Source organism: Apiospora phragmitis (genome assembly GCF_038363925.1).
Source record: "Apiospora phragmitis strain CBS 135458 chromosome Unknown utg000005l:1.0-4161743.0:1.0-4166827.0, whole genome shotgun sequence".
NCBI classification, from domain to species: domain Eukaryota; kingdom Fungi; phylum Ascomycota; class Sordariomycetes; order Amphisphaeriales; family Apiosporaceae; genus Apiospora; species Apiospora phragmitis.
The window spans coordinates 522,187-542,641 of record NW_027117403.1 but is presented as its reverse complement, the minus strand read 5'-3'; the positions used below and the strand labels follow the sequence as shown (position 1 = coordinate 542,641).

At 42.4% G+C, this 20,455-nt stretch overlaps 4 protein-coding genes across 4 annotated transcripts; 2 read left to right on the top strand and 2 right to left on the bottom strand.

Moving 5' to 3' along the window:
- Positions 1-3,061: 3,061 nt before the first annotated feature.
- PG994_004229 (uncharacterized protein) lies at positions 3,062-3,505 on the bottom strand (the record flags this gene model as incomplete). The annotated part of the gene is made up of 1 exon (XM_066855638.1): positions 3,062-3,505. The coding sequence occupies one exon, from the start codon at positions 3,503-3,505 to the stop codon at positions 3,062-3,064; it is 444 nt and encodes a 147-aa protein (XP_066717805.1).
- A 7,298-nt stretch (positions 3,506-10,803) lies between these two features.
- Positions 10,804-11,715, top strand: PG994_004228 (uncharacterized protein; the record flags this gene model as incomplete). Its single annotated transcript, XM_066855637.1, has 1 exon — positions 10,804-11,715. One exon carries the CDS (start codon positions 10,804-10,806, stop codon positions 11,713-11,715), a length of 912 nt encoding a protein of 303 aa, XP_066717804.1.
- A 1,028-nt stretch (positions 11,716-12,743) lies between these two features.
- Positions 12,744-13,800, bottom strand: PG994_004227 (uncharacterized protein; the record flags this gene model as incomplete). The annotated part of the gene is made up of 4 exons (XM_066855636.1): positions 12,744-13,101; positions 13,184-13,217; positions 13,300-13,505; positions 13,592-13,800. The coding sequence occupies 4 exons, from the start codon at positions 13,798-13,800 to the stop codon at positions 12,744-12,746; spliced, it is 807 nt and encodes a 268-aa protein (XP_066717803.1).
- A 725-nt stretch (positions 13,801-14,525) lies between these two features.
- On the top strand, positions 14,526-15,261 carry PG994_004226 (Alpha/beta hydrolase fold-1; the record flags this gene model as incomplete). The annotated part of the gene is made up of 2 exons (XM_066855635.1): positions 14,526-14,924; positions 15,058-15,261. The coding sequence occupies 2 exons, from the start codon at positions 14,526-14,528 to the stop codon at positions 15,259-15,261; spliced, it is 603 nt and encodes a 200-aa protein (XP_066717802.1).
- Between the last annotated feature and the right edge of the window lie 5,194 nt (positions 15,262-20,455).

Below are 20,455 nucleotides of genomic sequence, written 5' to 3'. Positions count from 1 at the left end.
AAGGACTACATAATCAGTTTCGTATCAAGTCTACCCATAGTTGAATAACCTATAAGTAAATATCGTAATGTCACTGTTTTATATACGGGGGTAGGATTGGGTTTTGATACAGTCATAGAAGCATCAAATACTTAGTCGTTGGTATGATATATACCGAAGATTCGATATCATAGACATCCAGCACATGCTCTAACTCAATGTTCCCATTGCTGTCACACGCAGGACCTGTTGGCGGACATATCGGTTTAGCGGAACAGCTGCATTCCACGGCTACGGCGGTTGGAAGGAGTAAAGATCTCTGGAGATATCAAGCCTTTGTCAGAATTACGCATACCAACGAGGATCATTGGACTCAGGTCTAGCGTTCTACGTGTAGTCCTCATCTAAAAATAGCATTCCTTAGCCTAAAGCTTTTTATAGAGTTTGTTAGTGGGTATTATTACTAGAAGGTATAAATTGAGCTTGTATCCTTAACCACCCGGCTAATGCCTTTACGCAGCAAGCCGGAATTCGCAGGGCTTTCAAATGCTTAAGATCATACTCCATGCTTCGAAAACTGACACAACGTTATCGTCGGAGACATCTTCCTAAATTTCATTCAGCCGACGAGGACATAGGCGAAGTAGTAATGTATCTTCAAGCTCGCACTGTCGTTTTGAAAAACGTGGATGGAGGAATCAGATTGATTCAAATCAACAGTCCACAACAAAACACAAATTGCAAGGAAATTTAAAATCGTATCAACGCACAATGACCACCTTCTCCGTTCTGATGCCTATACGATCGAGGTAAGCTTCTTTCGCGCTGGTCATTTTGAATAAGGGGCTTAGTAGGTCTCCATAATCGCATGTTAAAGCTTGCTTTCACTTCCAGGCTTTTTGCTTCGAATTCTGCAAGTATAGAAGAAGGCATCAAAAATGGGTTTCACTTTAGAGCAACTCAGAACAAACTGATTGCTTGGACCACTACCTCCGTGGTAAGGGTCACATTGCTATCTATGAATTGATATACTGTCCATGTTATCAAATTCTTAACGTGTGCTATATTCCTAACACCCCAGAACACTTCCGTTATTGTCATCGGCCAAGTACGGAATTACCCTATCAATACCCTTTATACAGTAAATAAATTGAACACCAGTCGTTTCGTATACTGTATTAAATTCCTGGGGACGTAAGCACAAAACTGATCCAGTGCTGTTAAAGCATCGCCACTAATGTTCCCAACGTATTTCCCCCGTAGGCATCCACTTTCTGTACATACAGTATAGTCGCTAGCGAAACCAGCGTCCTCTTTACACTCTTTGATGGTTGCCGTTCTGGCTCTACTTTGCAGGGGTAGTTGTTGATACCATGTACCTGTCTATTCTTATATGTATAGAGCTATTTTTGGCTTTGTTTATCCTGCTTTTATGTATATATAACTCGATAATAGTACCCTTGTATTACTTTATGCATAACGAAGCTAAGAGCTAGAAGCTATTAATATTTTATATTCTCTTTGTTAATGCGTCCTTGTTAGCGTCCGTAAATAGAGTGTTGGATACGAATCCGGTTAGCGTTGTCTTCGGCGCGCATTTTACTCCCTGTTGTTATAATAGGAGCGAGGTCCCTTATTAAAATTACTTTCACCTTTTATTCGTTCGATCTTATAGGTTTTTCCTCTGGACCATACTTACTAGCGATAAGATGTAGAATACGACCGATTATCCTGTATAGGTCTCTCCTATTACTGTAGCGTAAACGAGGTGTATATAACAGTTATTCTTTACCTAGACTGGAGTTTTTACGCCTCTTTAGCATGGCCTGGATTTAGTTAAGCGAGGCTACTGCGGCATATTTGACGACTGCTGTCTTTTAGCATTGCCTTTAAACCTTTACTGAATGCTCTATTGAAAGCATTATAATGTGAACGACTTGAATATACTTGGCTCGGTACGATCCGTCGAGGCCGATCTAGTTACTGCAACGGTGGATAGTATCTATAATATAGGGCTCTTCATTTCTAAGTTAGCAGGCTGCCGACCTCTGTCGGATTTAAAGCAGAGGTGCTAAGCGGAGGTGCTAAGTAGCGTTAAGGCCCCTTGATTGGTCGGCCATAAGTGGCTGCTACAGGGCTTTTTTAAAGATATATAGATTCTTTGATAAAATAACTCCTTAAGTTCCTTTACTTCTTTCCTTTCCTTCCTTAATACCTTTACGGTCGAAGCAGGCTGTCGATTAACCATGCTTCCCGTAGATTTATAGAGTATTTCTGATAGCTAAAATAACGACTGGTTATTATTATAATTAGCCGATTCGTAAGTGTAAGACTTTTTTAATACTTAAAGCCTATTACCCGATTTACCTAGCGTGATCCAGACCTAAACTAGCGACCGATTAACGCGGAGTACGACGCTTTCTTAGTAAGGAACCTTTAAATTCGCATCGTTTAATAATAGGATAAGAAATATATCTACTTAACGAAGCGGATCTAATTATCCGATATAATATCGAATAGAAGGTTATTCTTAATCGTAAAAGTAAAGCCGAAAATACGGAGTAAAATGTCATACTTTCGCCGTAGGAACTTTGGGAATCCAGCTTATAGCGAAACTGGAGAATGTCGTTAAGAAGAAGCTCTTAGCTAATAGATCCTTTAAGTGGAAAATACCCGGATAATTGTAATTGTATCGGTAACTAGCAAATAGAAACTTAAGAAAAAAGTCACTATAGGATAACAGGTTCTGGACTAATAATTAATAAGTTAGAGTAAGACTTAATTATTAACTAGTTTAATATATATATATGGTTTATCTTATTAGCTCTGATTATTCACCATTATGAACACTGCTGCCAAATAAGGCCTGTAAGCCGAGAACATCTGGGGAACTGTTTATAGCATTGTAATTGGTACTACTCTATAGAAGCAGGTCGACGATTTGGGCGTGCCCGTTCGTTGCCGCTAAATATATCGGTGTCCCGCCATCGTTGGTTAGGGTATCAATGGAGGCACTACACTAGGCTAATAATTTAGCTATACCTAGTTTATTATCCCTAGAAGCCTAGTGAAGCGGTCTAAATTAGTCCTTGACTGCGAAATCTAGGTCTGTACCATACTTGAGGAGCATCTGAATAATCTTCTTGTGCCCTCTATATGAAGCAGCCTGGAGAGCATTGCCGAAGTGTCCGCCTTGCGCGTTCACGTCGGCTCCTTTGTCGAGCAGCATCTGAACAATCTTCTCGTGCCCTCCATATGAAACAGCCTGGAGAGCATTGCCGTACCCTCCGCCTTGCGCGTTCACGTCGGCTCCTTTGTCGAGCAGCATCTGAACAATCTTCTCGTGCCCTCTAGATGAAGCAGCCTGGAGAGCATTGCCGAACTCTCCGCCTTGCGCGTTCACGTCGGCTCCTTTATCGAGCAGCATCTGAACAATCTTCTCGTGCCCTCTAGATGAAGCAGCCTGGAGAGCATTGCCGTACCCTCCGCCTTGCGCGTTCACGTCGGCTCCTTTGTCGAGCAGCATCTGAACAATCTTCTCGTGCCCTCCATATGAAGCAGCCTGGAGAGCATTGCCGTACTCTCCGCCTTGCGCGTTCACGTCGCTGCGCTCTTTAAGTAGAACTTTTATAACTTCCTTATAACCTTTAGGCGCTCCTTGGATTTCCGTCTTAAACTACCTACCTCTAAAATTTATAAATATATTTAGTATAGTTATTAATAGCGGTGATCTTACTGTTATATATATTTTATAAAGAAGCTAATTAAAAATTTTAATTAGCCCGAAGAAAGTAGTAAGAGATAACACCGCCTGTAATAATAATTTAACCTATTTATTTTAGCCATTTATATCTCTTAATAGCGTGGTCGTCGATACCGGAACCTATATTATCGAGCATTCGTCGTTAAGCAGCTCGTTAAGAATCTTTGTCAGTCTTAAGAGAGTAGCGTAATAGATTAGGCTCGGCGCTTCCCTGCTTTATAACCTCCCCTGCTAGTTATTAATATTCTAGATATGTACCTAAGCGTTAAAACTATTATCTAAATCTTGGAATAGTTATAAGATTTTCCTTTCCGTTTTACTTCGTAAGGTCCTGCTTATAATATATTAAGGTTAATAACGAGTAGTATATTTAACTAGGGGGTAGGTTTTTTCGATAGAAGCGGTGTTTTATACTTCTTTGCCCGAAGGTTTAAGTAGTAAGGTTAAATAAACTGTCGTTATATTAATATAGGCGTCCTGTTTTTAAATATAAAATAGAGAAACGTCTTTACTCTCTAAGATCCGTTCGTCCTTAAGGTATTCCTGTACGGAGAAGTAGGCGATACGGACAGTCTTTTCCCGTTTATCGAGATCTAAATTAATTTCTATAAATCCTGGATAGATATATTAAAGACCGTTAAGGTTTTAAAACCTACGGTTTACGTTAAACCTAGGTATTTCATTAAGCTTGACCGTAAGGGTATCGATTAACTCTAAGTCCGTAAGGGGTTTTATAGTATAGTATAAAACGCTTAGTATTTACCGAGCATATTCGCGTATTTCGGGCTCGATATTCTTTAGCATTCGGGTATAGGTATCGTTTAGCGATGGTGGCAGGGATTGGACTAGTTAGTTTAGAAGATGCTGGTTTAGTGCGCAAGTTGTAAGTGTTATAAATTGGTACTCTACCTAGCGGAAACTAAGGGCTTATTAATTAAAGTATAAGAGCATCGCTAGGGTATTAATACTCCATTCGCTCGATTAACTAGTACCTTCTCGATCTGGCTATGATATGGCTACTATTCCTGTAAGTCACTGTCTACTCGGAGGTGTTCGGCGATAAAAGCGGCTATGTCTTAGTCCACTTTAGCGTTCTTTATTTTAATAGTTTCTTTCGGCGTTACTTCTAATTCGCGCTATATATCGAATTCGTCGCGGCTTATAATTAAAAGGCGTAGGCCTGGTTCTTTTTATACGCGTATATCTTTTATAATCTGGAGTACCGCCTTTCGATACTGATTCCGCGGGCTTTTGTTTAGCGTATTTATTAGTACGTAAACGTTTTGGAATGCTTTCACGAGCTTATAGAGGTAATTTAAGAGAGCTTCGTCTAGCGGAGTGGTATAGCGGTAGTTATTATATAGGCGAGACAGGTCGTTATAATTTCTTAGCTATGCCGATAGTTATATAATAAGGGTTCGTAATAAAGTAGAGGCCTTTTACTTGCTTTTATCGTTAAATGTGAAGAAGAAAAAGGTAATGCCTATTCTTAGATTCGATTTACGATGCCGAAAGGTGTACTGAATAGTAGTGGAGTATAGTACGGACTTGCCGTACCCGGCGAAGCCTCTTAGCTATAGAAAAGACCGTGGGCTATAAAGCTAAGTATGGAAGTATTCGCTGTGGACGAGCTAGAGCTTAGTACGTGGATGCTTCTTTTTGCAGGCCTCGTTAAAGTTGATAGTGGCGTCGGGAGCTTTGAGCTAACTCTGGAGCTCGGAGGAAAGTTGCGAGGACCTAACGAGCTCCAAAAGTGCCTTGGTGTCTTGGACATTATCCTAAACACGGTCGATAACCTCTTACTGTAATATCTATAAGGCTAGCTGGAGGCGGTCGGTGATATCGCTAATGTTTTTGTTTAGTTTTTCTAATGTGCTTTTCCGGAATGGGTATGTAATTCGGCGGGCTGTTTTCTTGACTGCGGACTGAATATTGGTCGCTGGAGTTTCTTTGAACTTATCCGCCTCGTCTTGGAGCTTTTGTATGAATTCCTGGCACTCTCGGATTAGCGATTTAATACTTCGAATAGAATCCGCTTTATCGGCCCGGAATTTGCGATTTTTGTAATAATGATATAAGTGTTTAAGGAGCTCTGTAAGACTGTCGAGTCTTTTCGCAGTGTGGGCTATATCGGAGTATTGGGATCTTAAGGCGGTGTAGTAGTCGAAAAGCGATTACGTTACTTGAATGCCGAGGGAGATGATCCCGACCGCGTTCCCCCGTTACCGATAGTGGGTCGGCCATAGTTACGATAGTACTTCCGAAGTGGGATTATGAAGGGGTCGAAGTGGAATCGAAGGGGGTTAAATATTTAGAGGATTAAGTTATTTACCGGCTTAAATAGTTTATATTTTTCTTATAGGAATTCTGTTTAAAATTTTCCTTACTTAGTTATATAATAAAGGGGTATTAGTAAGATGCTATTAAGTAGCTAAGTTAGTATTATTACGGCAAGGTGTATATAATCGATACGTCCTGGTAGCTATGTATAGGACCATTACTCGTTACGTGGAAAGGTGTATATATTAAACGTAACCCGATTAGCAGCGTATGTAGGAATTGGATTTTAATAGTAATAAGTGGTTGCTAAGAAAAGGTATAGGGCTAATCCGAGATAAACGAATTGGCTCGGGCATAAGAGATATAGATATGATGTAGAGAATAGCCTTAGAAGGCGCTTATATACTTTACGACCCTGTAAAACGCTTACGAAGCTACTTTAAAAGCTATTTAAGTAGGGCGAACCGGCCAGACCTTTGGTGATTTGTAGATAGATTAGCCTTTTGCTATATAGGGGATTGTAGGCGAAGCTTATAACGGGGTAGACTAGTTATTCGAAAAGCTATTAGCGTAAAATAGTAGTAAGGCATTTTAAAGGTAAATATATGCGGCTTTTTTTGCTCGCATTTTTAGATAACGGGACGATAGGGAATATAGCCGTTATTAGAAGAATGTAATTATAGGGATGGAAAATATATCCTAATAATCTGGGAGAAATAACAGAACTTAGGGACGATTAATATAGGAATCTTATAGACCCCGAACTATAATATCTGTTTAAGGGAGGAATGTGTAAGTTATTTACTTTCTTTAGAATTTTAAAATAAATATAAGAAATGGTGGGGTTAATAGGACGAGCCCGTCCGCCGTCTAATAGCGTGAGCGCTTTTTTAGCTAATAACTTTAAAAAGATACTATTAGGGTCCTGCTAAGAGTACCGTATATAGGGATATTACGTAATAAATCGGCTGGACCTTGCTGTATTAAAAATAAGCTGCTATCCCTAGAGACGAAGCCTAGGGATAAAGTAATCGATACTATAGCCCTCGACGCCGTTTCTGGCGCCTTTTATAGGTGACTCTTACTAGTATAGAGTTTCCGTTTTTGTTAGGGTCTAAATAGACCCCCCGTGTGCAAGTTGGTACAGGCCGTTCCACGAGGTTCTAATAGTATAAATAGTGGTAAGTTGCACCTGGTAATATAGCACTAAGACTCGCGTAATTATAAATCGAACTAATTAAAGCTATGCTTCCTGATAGATCACTAAGCGACAAATAGAGAGCAGAGGCCGTAGATTATAGCACACGCGCGGTCCGACGGGTTCGTGCGAATATGCGATGTTTCGGGTCGGCTAGAGCACTACCGAACAGTACTGGATGACCGCGTAGTATTACCCCTCCTATATTAACTGCACTTTGTAATCGACTTGTCGAAAAGCCGTATATATACTAAGACGAGATGGTCGTCTTTTTTTGGGACGAGTTCGAGGTTCTGGTTACTATATATAGTATTAGTAGAGTATTAGCCTCGATCCGGTGGTCGAATAAGACGGCACGACGTATTATAAAAGAGCGTAACGCCGACTTGCGGGACCTCTACTTCTATAAGCTGTCGGCTTTCCGTTCTTATTAGTTAGTATTTATAGATAAGTCGGGTTGCGATAAGCGCGTAGGGTTTCGCCGGACCGGCTGGTCGCCGCTAAGTGTAACCTTAGTATAGATAGCGAGGTTTTATCGCGGCCGTCGTTACTAGATCTTGCCGGCTTATACGCAGGACGGTATTATATATTTCCGTATATTTTAAGGCTCTACCGATAGCGATATATTCGAGAGCTTCTTTAAGGAGCTGTTATTATATTATGGCCGGTGGCCCGAGCCTAAGTCGGTTCTAATTATGGATAATGCTCGATTCTACCGATCCGATAGAATTACGCGGATATGCGACGAAGCTGGCGTGGTCTTATTATACCTCCCGCCGTACTTACCCGACCTTAATCCTATTAAAGAGTATTTCGCCGAGCTGAAGCGATTTATTAAACGTTACTGGTAAGAATTTGCGGAAGCGCCGGAGCTTAACTTTATAATATTTTTAAACTGGTGTATCTAGGTAGTAGGTAGTAGAGAGCGTAGTGTATAGGATTATTTTCGGTATACCGGTATTGAAATTAAGGAGCTATAATATAAGCGTCCTTTATTATAGCGGAGTTCGAAAAGATAAAAGATATATATATAGATTTAAGAGATCTAGGAAATTGTTACGTTTTTCGCTAGCCAGCCATATCTTGCTCTCCTTAATTATTTTCTACGCGAACCGACCTAGCCTATTCTAGAATGTTACGTACGAAACGTCGCGTAGCACTTATCTTAATACCTTTCTGTTCGTATAATGTAGCATTTTGGGCTTCGTATACTAACTTAAGATCAAGGCCTTCCTTTAAGGTAATATCACAGATCTTCTGATACTCCAGCTTAAGATCTACTCGCGCTACCCTTGAACTAAGCCAGTTGTAGTACTCTTGGACTGTATCGTCGAGGAGACCAGGTATATTGAGGTTGATGCGTGGTTTGGCCGACCCTAGCTCGGCCAGCGAGGAGGCATGTGAGCTCCTACTCGAAGCTGAGCTACCTACCGTTGTCCTAGGAATCATATTCGTAATAGTGATAGGCGGGTATTAGCCTTACGTAGGCTTACTTTGGCGTTCTATCTTCTGCTAGTCCTCGAGGTAAAGTATGTTACGCATATCTTATGGTATATCGTCATATGTTTTTAGCGAATGGCCCGCTCGGATATGCTTACTAAGACGTAAAAGATAGGGCGTCTTTAACTTGTATCTCTTTTTTATTTTACTGTCCCGCCAGCAGTATAGGCTTATGAGGTAGGGAGGCCCCGGGTATCGTATTAGGCTGCGTACACGACGCCAGGGAAGAGGTTTACTAATAGAATCTACGTGCCTATCGAGCTCTTGGAACATTAAGTCCGTCGTCGACCCGGTACGGTGCGTCGTCGATCGCGTCGTCTATCGCTGTGATGGATATAACGCGGGCGTGGTTTCTATATAATTAAAAGTAATGTTAATGTAAAGCTGTTTCCGACGTGTAAGTAGATAGCTCTAACTTCGAAGCTGCTCCTCTAGGATAGCCTAGTTAATATCTAGCCTGTCGTAGCGTTTTTTCAGTTTTCGCTTGCTAGTTACGGACACGACTATTTTAATGTTTTTTATTTGGAAGGATCTATTGGCTGGGAACTTCTTCTCGGCCACATTTTCGAGCTTTCGTCGCAGGCTGGACTCCTGAATTCCCGCGGCGAAAGTGTGACATCTTGCTCCGTGTTTTCGGCTTTGCTTTTACGATTAAGAGTAACCTTCTATTCGACATTATATCGGATGTGATTAGATCGGTTTCGTCGGTTAGATGTATCTCTATTCCCGTTGGGTGGCGCGAATGTAAGGGTTCCTTGCTGAGAAGGTGTCGTATTCCGCCTCGATCGGTCGCTGGTTTAGGTCTGAATTATGCCAGGTGAATCGGGTGCTGGGCTTTGGCTATTAAAATAGGCTGGCATTCGCGAGTCGACTAATTGCGACGATAACCAGTTATTATTTTGGCTATAAGAGCTCTGCGAGTCGATAGGAAACATGGTTACTCGGTAAGCTGCTTCGACGGCAGGTGTCTTGGCAAGGAAGCAAAAGAACCAGCGGAAACATTTGATCGGAAACCTAGCTTTGAGAGTGCTGTAGCAGCCACTTGTGGACGAACAGTTAAGGGGGCCTTAGCGCTGCTTGGCACCTCTGCTTTGAATCCGGCAGGTGTCGGTGGGCTGCTAGCTTGGGAAACCGAGTGCCCTATATTATAGGCGCTGTCTACTATTATAGTGGGCTGGATCGGCCTTAACGGATCGTACCGAGACAAGGTAGATTTATGTCGTTAACTTTATAATAGTTACAATAGAGTATTAAGTAAGGATTTAAAGGCGATGCCGAAAGATAGCAGTCGTTATACATACCCGACTAAGTATGCCTTAACAAGATCTGGGACATTTTAAAAAGGTGCGAAAACTATAGTTTTAACAGATGCCGGATGTACCTCGTATGCGCTATAGTTATAAAAAAACCTTATATAGGATGCTCGATCGTATTATCGGGATTCTACATTTTGGGATTAGTGAGTACGTTTTAAAAGGAAAATACACGAGACCGAAAAAATGAAAAATATGAGTGATCTCGACATGGGAACTTGCTTATATTATAATAATAGGGAGTGGAATATACGCCGAAGACGACGCTAACCGGTTATGTAATAAAAGCTCTGCTTATAGACGCTTGTAGGAACGATTATAGTGCCGAGGAGAGCGAGCATAAACGATATTAATAGCTTCTAGCTCGAGCTCTTATCGAGCATAAAGTGTCTCTAGAGTATTGTAATCGGTCTATATATGCACAAGGAGAGGGATAAGCAAAGCCAGAAATGGACTCTATACTTGTGAATATAGAGGGGTACATCCTGTAAACAGCTACCCCTGCAGAGTGGGTCCAGAATGGGAAGTATGAAAGAGTAGAGAGAGGACGCAGGTTTCGCTAGCGACTGTACCTGTAGTGTACTTGTAAATATATATTGTGTTTTACTTCTACAGTATGTACAGTATGTAAACCAACCATTCTGTTAGATGCTTGAATGACCGGCTAAGGTTCTGGCTGAAAATATGACCACGCTTATCGTATAATTTAAGACACCCATCATCTCTCCCAATCCTCATACAGCGTACAGTTTCGGTCCCTTCTATTCAATATGGGCTCGCCTTTTGCCAGCGCCCCAGCCGAAATCCGAGGGCTTATCTACAGTCACCTATTCACCCACCCAACCGACGACGCCATCCAGATCCGCAACGCCGACGAGAACCACCTACCATGGACCCCAATGCGGACCCGGAGTCGATATCACGTGATAGGGAAGGCCTCAATGCTGCAGCGCCGGGGCAGCTACGAGACCACCTACTACTACCATCACTCTGAAAAACAGTCTTTGACTAGTTCATTTCATCATCAGCAATACTCAGACTTTCCAGAGACGACCAAGGCAAAATGCGAAGATAGAATATTCTGCACACCATCCTGCTTCCAAGCCAAGAACAGCGGCAGCACTAGTATATACACACTCTGCGCGGCGCTAATGCGAGTGAGCCGCCTCGTGTACACTGAAACGTCGAGCTTGGTGTACGGGCAACATGCATTTGACTTTGGAGCCGACATGGAGGCCGTGGAGCCATTTCTGGCAGACTTGACGGCCCCATCAAGAGGATTGATCCACGCAATTTCCCTCTATAAGCGTGGACCCGTTCCATGCTATAGCCTCGATAGCGATATCGGCATGTGGCGCTCTGTGTGCCGCTATCTATCCAAACTATCAGCGTCATCAGCGTCATCATCACTTAGCAGTAGCATTCGTGACGATGAAGATAGCAGTAATGCAGATGAAAGCATGAATGGAGGGGGAAGTAATGAGATCCAACAACACCAGCGTCTCCAGATTCCTCACGACTGTCATCACGGGATCCGAAAGTTACGCCTTGTGGTACAGTGCGGGAAGCCCTCTTATCATTCCCCTTTCTCGACTGCTGACACCATTACCTACGAGCCCCGCGAGATGTCTGCGGCTGACTTCCAGTTGCTTATTGACATCAAGCATGAAAGCCTCGACTAGATCACCGAGCTCACCCAAGTCGGCAGCATTGAAGAGCTTGAACTAGTGTCCCATGTCGTCCACTGCCCCCCGCCCTCAAGCACTCCAATGATTCTCTTCGCCGCGCTCTCCACGAGTATCGATAAAGGACTCGCCGAGTACTTAAGGAAACAGTGGAAAGTAGTATATTAATTCTTTAATATATTGTGCTCTCCGAAACAGTTAATCGTAGAAGATAAATCGCGAAGTGTAAGCGACAAAGCGAAAATATAATTCTCTTCTATGCTGGTTAGACTTAGTGCTTATCTATTAGAGGCTGGGGCATATCATGGTAGTTTTTCGCGATTTAAGGTTGCTCGAAAGGTATTATGCCACACTAGCAGTCCGAGAATTAGAGCTTACACATAAATACCGTTATCCAATATAAGTAAACATGCTAGCTTAAAAGAGAACTTGCTATTCTTAAAAGCAAAATTGTGTTAAACGGCGATCGAAGATGAATAGAATAAAGGCAAAAATAAAAATCGTCGAGTAAAGTTAACTGAAGTTTAAAAAACGCGAGAAACCTTGGCATCTTAACTAAGATGATCAGTTCGAAGTCAAACTTCGAGGACAACAGAAAGACTACACGGGGAGCTTCATACATATTAAATATTCTACCTTAGGATAATTATATCGCTTATAAAGACACCGGTATGGATAAGGCGATATTCATGCTTCGGCATAAGCTGTTCCTGAGTTCTATATTTGCGTCGGCCTGGAAGTCCCAAATTGAAACAATTTATTCCTCAGATTGTTCCTTGTCGTTTGTGGCTACACCTGTCGATGAAACCATGTGAAAAGATATATTCACTTTAATAATTGACGTCCAGGACAACTCTCTCTGCTAATGCTGGCTGGCTAGAAGAGGATGAATGATGATTTCCTGTCGCTGCATGCATCTTACAAACATATTCAATAACAGATCGTGAAAACCCCGTATTAGCGATGTTGAGTCGAAGCTCATTTTGTACGAGACCATCCTACGTTCATTGATCTTTTTTTTCTTTTCAACCCAGCCTCTGCTTCAGTGAGGCTGTAATTAATGTCATGACCATTTTTGGCGTCGGTCCACTTCTCGTGACCTCTATCACTGCCGAGTCGTGTATCTGGCCGTGGGCTCGCAAAACGGCGACGTCGCGGCCAGCTTTCTGAAGCTTCTCACCTAGCTCTTCGGCCTCATCACGCAGTATGTCGGCAGAGCTGGTGATGATGAGTGTCGGAGCAATGGCTTGGGCCGTATTCTCGGACATTTTCGAAAGGCTCACTAGCTCCGATGCCCGATCCACCGATGCTGGGAGGTATGCATCGGCGAACCTACGCATGGTCTCTCCTGTCAGGTACGGGCCGCCCCAGAACTCGTGGCGGCTAGCAGGTAGGTTTGCCTATATAGTCCAGATTGGTCACAAGGCTGAGGAGCACGTTATAGGGAACGCTCAACATCTTTTACTGTGCTATGATGTTCATGTTAAGGATAAGGACGCCTAAAACCAGTACGGAGCAGTGAGAAAGATTGACGCAGAAACTATAAAGTGCTCTAGTGACCAATACATATCTCGAGCTTACCTGCGGCGCTGTCTCCCATAATAGCGAATTTGTTAGGAATGAGGTTTTGGCTCGCTCTATTCCGAACTGTCCATTCCAGGACATTAAAGTATTGTTCCTGCTGCGCAGGCCATTGTGCCTCAGGTGCTAGCTTGTACTGGGGGAAAATTAGAGAATACCTAGTGCGTAGCACGAGATCAGTGGTAATCGGGTCGTAGACGGAAATGCTAAACAGGTGGTAAATGTTATTATGGCCGCTTTAATACTGGCATATCTGACTTTACACTGGATGGAAACATGTCACAAGACTTACTTCCCTCCGACAAAGCCTCCTCCATGAACGTAAAAGATATAGGGTAGCGGACCCTGAGTGCGTATAGGGGTGTAAATCCACGTTTCCGTTCCATTTGCAACAGGTACTTGGATCTTGGTCCGCTTCACTCCAGAGAGCTGTTCATGTGTATTGAGCTGTACTAGTGAATCGCGAAGCTCAGGTATACTTAACGTTTCCATTCCCGGCATTGTCGCCAATGTATCCGCGAGGCCCTGGTTAGGGGGTCAAGGTAGAATTGAGCTACCATTGTCTGAATGGAGAAGGTTAAAATTAGAAGTGGCGGTTGGTGATGTTACAATATTGAGTACGTAGGTGAAATGCACTTAATATTGCATCTTCTCACCCGAATTGAACGGTGATGGGCACAGAGGGCCCAAAGGAAAAGGAAAAAGGGCAAGGGGGTTTACGCGATGGCATAACTATATATATCTCGTCACCCGTTACAGTATTCGAAAAGTCTGAAACTTCTTTTTTAGATCAAATCTATACCACATATTCGCTTTGAGTATAAAAGGATAAGCGTAAGCTCTAGGTACTCATCCAGTACAAGCTAACAGCACATTACATACTGTAGGCGTATACTGTATGACGTGTTGTAACGTACATAGTGATGGAATGTATGTAGCATCTAGTAAAGGTAGGTTGGCTAGAGTAGCCGTGTAATTGGTGGTACATAGGATGTTTCATGCCATCTTTGTGGTTCTAGGACACCTTTTGATGACAGTGATGACTTTGGCCCAAAAGCACTAGATGGAAGTCAACGTTACAGTAATAAGGAAATAATTCCACGTGTTATAAGCCGAGCAGCTTGCCAAAACTGATATGATATATTAAGCCTAGGCTCTATTTCCTTGAATAGTATTTCGCCACTAAACATTGATACGTTAATATAACAACTCCGAAACCAGTTATTATGCTTGTTTACGGCGCTTGCCACCCGCCACATTTTTACCGCAACCTTATCGATAACCTTCATGGCCATGGTTACACGGTGTTCGCTCCAGCCTTACCTACTACCGGACTAGATGAGTCTGTTGGGCGCAAAACCTATCTCCATAATGTTAAGCGGATATACGAGGACCTACTTCCACTACTCGACGCTGGAAAGAAAGCGGTCCTCATTTGCCACAGTTTTGGCGGAATCGCTGGAAGTGCAGCTACTAAAAACCATACTATTAAAGAACGGAAATCGAGAGGCCAGCAGGGCGGTATTATGGCTGTCGTTTTCATAGCGGCGGCTATACTGGCACAGAAGGACACTTGTTTTCTTGCCTCCGTCGGTACTCGTTTGCCGACCCTTTATGCAGTCGATGTAAGAAGCGTCCATTCCGCGGTTGTTCCCGGTTAACATGTTTTAGGGGCCCTTACTGAAGTGTTCTGACACCGCCGCCGACTTGTTCTATAGCGAGCTAAGCAAACCTTTGCGTTAAGTCCTCTCTGCCCAGCTCCTTTATCAAAGCCACGTAAGTATCGTGGAAGAGGTTCACTTCGTGGCAGCTGATATCAAGGTTCTTACATACTATGTGAAATGTACAAAGGACAAGGCCATTCCTGCTGGCATCCAACAAGAGATGGCGCAGAACTCCGGCTGCCATATCATAGAGATCGAAAGCGACCACAGCCTATTTTTGCACACAGACACCACATAAGACGTCGCGGCGATTATTACGGCCGTTGCAGAGAGTCCCCATGCATTCTTTCGTGTTTGATTGCATATTACTCAAGCGACTCGGGAGGAGGGCTGTTAGACATGAGATGTTAGCTGCTACGAAGTAATGAATATTTACGGAGGCTAAATCTAGGTATGAAGCTGGTGGAATTTAAGTTTTTCTGAGTCTTTTATTGTTAGCTGTCGGGTTGTTCGGCCTATGCATCTGGCTCTTCAATCAACGATCGGATGTAATATACAATTGGACAGCTCTCGTATTGCTATGCGACAATGGCGCATTTAGTTAAAGCTCCAAAGCATTTCCTAAACACAAATTATGGGCTTCCAATACCTAGTCGTATGTGAAGATCGCAGATTGCGAGTTTGAAGTTGTGAAACCATTCCAGGGGTTGGGCCTTAGATCGTCCAGGCTCTTTGTACATCTCAGGCAATTCGATGAACGTCGCGGGCTGTGTGAAAGACCAGCTTGGCCCATGAGCGCAAATGGGCTTGCATGTTACGAGTAACAGTGGTCACATGCGAAAATGTTTGCGCGTGCTTTGCATGCACATCAGTAATTAGTACTGTACAATAAAATCCAGATTCAGCGTCCGCGAAGGATATGTAAAAGTTGTCCGCTAAAGTACCGTAGGGCTCTGTAGTCCACTGATCCACTGTCGGCTCCAAGTCCGCTGGAGTACAGGGCTTAGCAGTAGCGATACATGTCAGCGCCAAATATGCAGCCCTACGAAAATCTTGCTTGGCGATGACCGATACTTCTCCCACATTGCTTACGCGCGGCGCAGGCGTCCCACAGTACTTCCAGTTTCTATTTTTTAATGTCAGATAGCCGGACGCTGAACCTGGATTCTACCGTACTGTACAAACACTATGTACAGTCGAATTCGAAATCGGTTTCCGCCTTTTAAGATTAAACTATCTGTTAACGTCGGATCTACATCAGGCTTGGCGCTGACAGGTACTTTCCATAGCTTGCACAATACTTCGGGTTATCAGAGGTACGTACTGCTTTGGCTAGCGCCATTATTAAAGTATCGTATAGCTGTATAACACCCCGTATAATAGAATATCCGAGCGAGTTATAAAATAAGGAAATATCTATTTCGACGCTTACTACTTATTTTAAAAGTAGGCCTAATTTATAATTTTATATACCTCGTTTTAATATATATATCGCTATATAAACCGATGAAAGCACTGAATTATTAAGCAGGCCTGTTATATTATATATTGTTATAATTAAAAGCTAGGGATGCGTTAACGTTATTACTCTACTCTCTACCGCCGTTTTGGCTTACTAGCTAACCAACGGAAGAACGGGTAGCTACTGGTAACTGGTGGCCTGGAGCTATAGCATATATAAAGCTTGATCTCTTCCGCCCCGCGCCTCTTACTCCTGGGCTATACCTACGTTAATCTTTACGCCTGTTTTTAAATTCGAAAACAGATAAATATATTTTATAAAATAACTAAAATAATATTATTAAAGTTAAGTTAATATAATAAATAAAGGAAGAGTAAATAAAGGGAAAATAATTAAATAATTATAAAGAACCGAGGACTATAAATATATAACACGCCCTAGGACCCTCCATTTGCAAAGATAGTAGAAATATAGATGTATTGCTATCTCTCAGCCAGTCGACGAAGCTACCACGTTCTCAAGCCCCTCAGTAAGTTGCACGACAAAAACCCTTCCCGACGGACAGCCGATAGCTACCAGAGAACCAAGCACAGCAGATCCACCATGGGTTGGCCGGAAATCGGGTGGCAGCCATAACAGGGGACTCCCGCACTAAGTGATCCAGCTGCGATCCTCGTTAATACCAAGGCCAAATCTTGCAGCCACGCGTTATAGAGGTAATGACTGGCTAGACTGGCGACCGATAGGGATAGCTCTAACATCGGTCAAAATGGACGAAGAATCCGGACTAAACGACAATGTGGAGGAAACGGTATCTATGTCAGTAGTTTGGCACTCCTGGCCCGTCGCCGCGTCCCAGACCTTGACCGTCTCGTCTCCCGACGCCGACGCCACGAGCTTGCCGTCGGGCGAGAACGCCACCGAGTTAACGACGCCGCTGTGGCCCTCGAGTGTCTGGCGGCAATTATTCTATTTATCGTCTATTACTAGCTGGCGTAAGATCTATTATAGGATAAGATCTTAAAATGTAGCACGGATTACGCTCTGTTCCGGAGCGAAGAGGAGGTTAGATAAATAGATTTAAAGAGGGGTAACTTGGATAGTAGAAACGTTAGCTAGAATAAAGCGTTCCGTATCGTTAAGGAAATTAATAAATTAGTTATTATTAGTGGATTTAATATTATATTAATAACTTAGCTAAATAAATCTAGGCGTAACTTACTATAAAACTTTTTAACGTTACCAAAATCCCTAAGCTCTCTGAAAGTCTATTTATAAGACTGAGCGCTTCTATCCAATGTAGGAAGTGGGAAGTTAAAAAACCGTGTACCTCGTCACCGTCGGAGATCTTCGTGCCTAAATGCTTTAAATAGTATACCTAGTAGCGGCAGGTATACTGTATCTCTAGCCGCAGGTACTCCTTAATTCGTCGAGGGTTAATCTTAGAGAATGCTATCCCTGGTACCCGGATTTCACAGATATCCGTCCGCAGCGACTTATTTATAGTACGTAGATATTCTATAGCTAGCCGACGATGGACTTCCTTTTTATTAATCCAAAACTGGTTATTCCCCTACTTCTCCGGGTCGAGAAGGAAGTCGCGGAAGGATAAATATAATAATCGAATCGGTTATTTAAATAAATCGGGGATATTAAGAACGGAATAAAATAGGTCCAGGCTGTCTAATACGTCGCCCGAAGTCGTATAAAGTAACTAGGCCAGAGCAGACGTAAAAAGGGGACTAATAAGCACCACGATCGAATTAACGATAGTACGGAATTATTGCAGTCTGGCCGCTCGCCGCCGTACCGAGAGATTAAGAAGTAGATACTTTAAGACGGGTATATACGTTATATCGAATTAAGATTCTTAATTTCGCGTTTACTATTATAAAACCTTACCCAGGTTTATAATCGGACTCCTAACCTTTCGGTTACCGATAAAGCGATAGACGGTAACGGCGAAAATAAATAGTAATACCGCTATCCTAACTAAGATCTATATATTATCTTCGCTCGGCTATATAACGGGTATATATCGGTCTTCTATTACGGAAGCGTTATAATTATTCTTTACTCGCGTAAACTCATTATTAAAGAAGGCTTGGATATTGTGCTTAATTACGGATATAACGACCTCGTAAAGGATAAGGTCTTGGTATTCTCCTTTAATTATAGTGAAGCTAAGACGGATTAAAAGCTCGGGTCTATTAATAAGAAAGATCTTAAGTCGTAATAATTATATTCTTTTCGAGCTCGAGAATAGGTAGATAAGGAGCCTAATATTATCCTCGTTCTTATACTTATTGAGTGCATTAACGATAATTAGAAAAGTACGGTCCTTATACACGTCTTCTGTTATTTTTAATAGCGGTTAAAGTATAAGCTTCTCGATTTATTCTCGTATTCCTTTTCCGAAGATTAAAAGGTCGGAATCGATAGCAGCTTAGATATACGGTATAACAGCCGGGTCCCGTAAACATAGTTACGCCGCTAATATAAAGAAGAACTTAGATACGCCGCCACGATTTCCCTCGCCACGTTTGAAGAAGAAGCTAACATTAAGGAACCCGCCTACGGAAACAGTTTACGTTAATATATACGAGATAATGGATTTACCCGTTCTTATTATATTATTAAGCTAGAATATCGTTTATACGCTCGGGTTTTAAATCTATTTATTAATCTCGCGTAATAGCTCGACTCGAGTATTTTAGAAGTAGGTCGGATTATATTCTTCGGCGTGGAAGTCGAAGGAGGCTCCTTATATAATAGGTAACTTCGTTAATACCTCTACTCGGGAGTTCTGGGTTATAGATATCTCCCGCCGTAAACGCGATATCGCTTTCTACTCCCCCTTCGCCGTATAAAAGTAATAAAAAGATATCGAAAATCTTAAATAAAGAATATATTATATCCTCTTTATAGGTAATTACTCGACTTTTTATCTATAATATACGTTTATTAACGCTGAATTATAGAAGAGGGTTTCCCTCGAAGGGCGGATTCGGGGATATTCGTAATATCGATAAGTAATTATTCGAGCGATATTTTATTATTTAGGCGCTAGCCTTCCCGTGAGAAGAACTCTACCGACGCCGGCGTAATTAGCTCTTAAAGTGTCCAACCTCGGGTAAACCACCTACTCTTTCGGAAAGAGAGCTTCCACGTCGATCGCGATAGTTCGTCGGTCTCGATATCGGTGCCTTTCGAAATATCGGCAAGGTATACGTAATATCTAGTCGACTGCTTATACTAACGAAATATAGAATTAATAGCTATAGATAGTTCGGTATTATTAGATTTATCGATATAATAACTGTTTATCCAGAAGTATTAAATATTATCATCGGCTACCTGCGTTATATAGAACTAGAGCTTCTGGTAGCCTTTCTTATCGAGTCCTCTATTTTACGTAATATTTTCGAACGTAACCTCCTCGCCTTCTTCCCAGGTATACGAAAGTATCGTATACGAGGGGATATTTTAGGACATCTCGATAAGGCTGAATTTGCTATCCGCTTGTCGTTATAAAAGCCGTATAATAATCGGAAGGCTGGCTTCGAGAATCAGGGCCGATGTTTTGGAAGGTCGCGATCACCTTCGTCTATAGGGATGGCCTGGGATGTAGAGAAGTAGGCTAAGTCGTCCCTGCTAAATAGGAGTCCAGCATAAGGCACGTATTACGGCTATCGCCGGGGTTATCGCTATAAGGCTGATTTAATTACGGGATCTGCACGTCGTGCCAATTAAATCGTAAAGTCGTAGGGAAACGCCCGTCGGATAGTAATACATAGTAAGGATAATATAATACAGGCAGGCTACGAAAAAGTCGCCTTTCTGCCTGACCCCAAGGGCCCCTAAAGCGGGGTTGTAGGCCCTAGCTAGCCCTAAGCGGGTTACCAGCTACTAGGTTATATATATATTATATCCGCTAGAATAGAATATCTAATAGCTATATAGGGTATACGTTTATACTATCCGTTAAAGATAGCGTTCGCTTGTTCGGTACGTACTTAATGATCTAAAG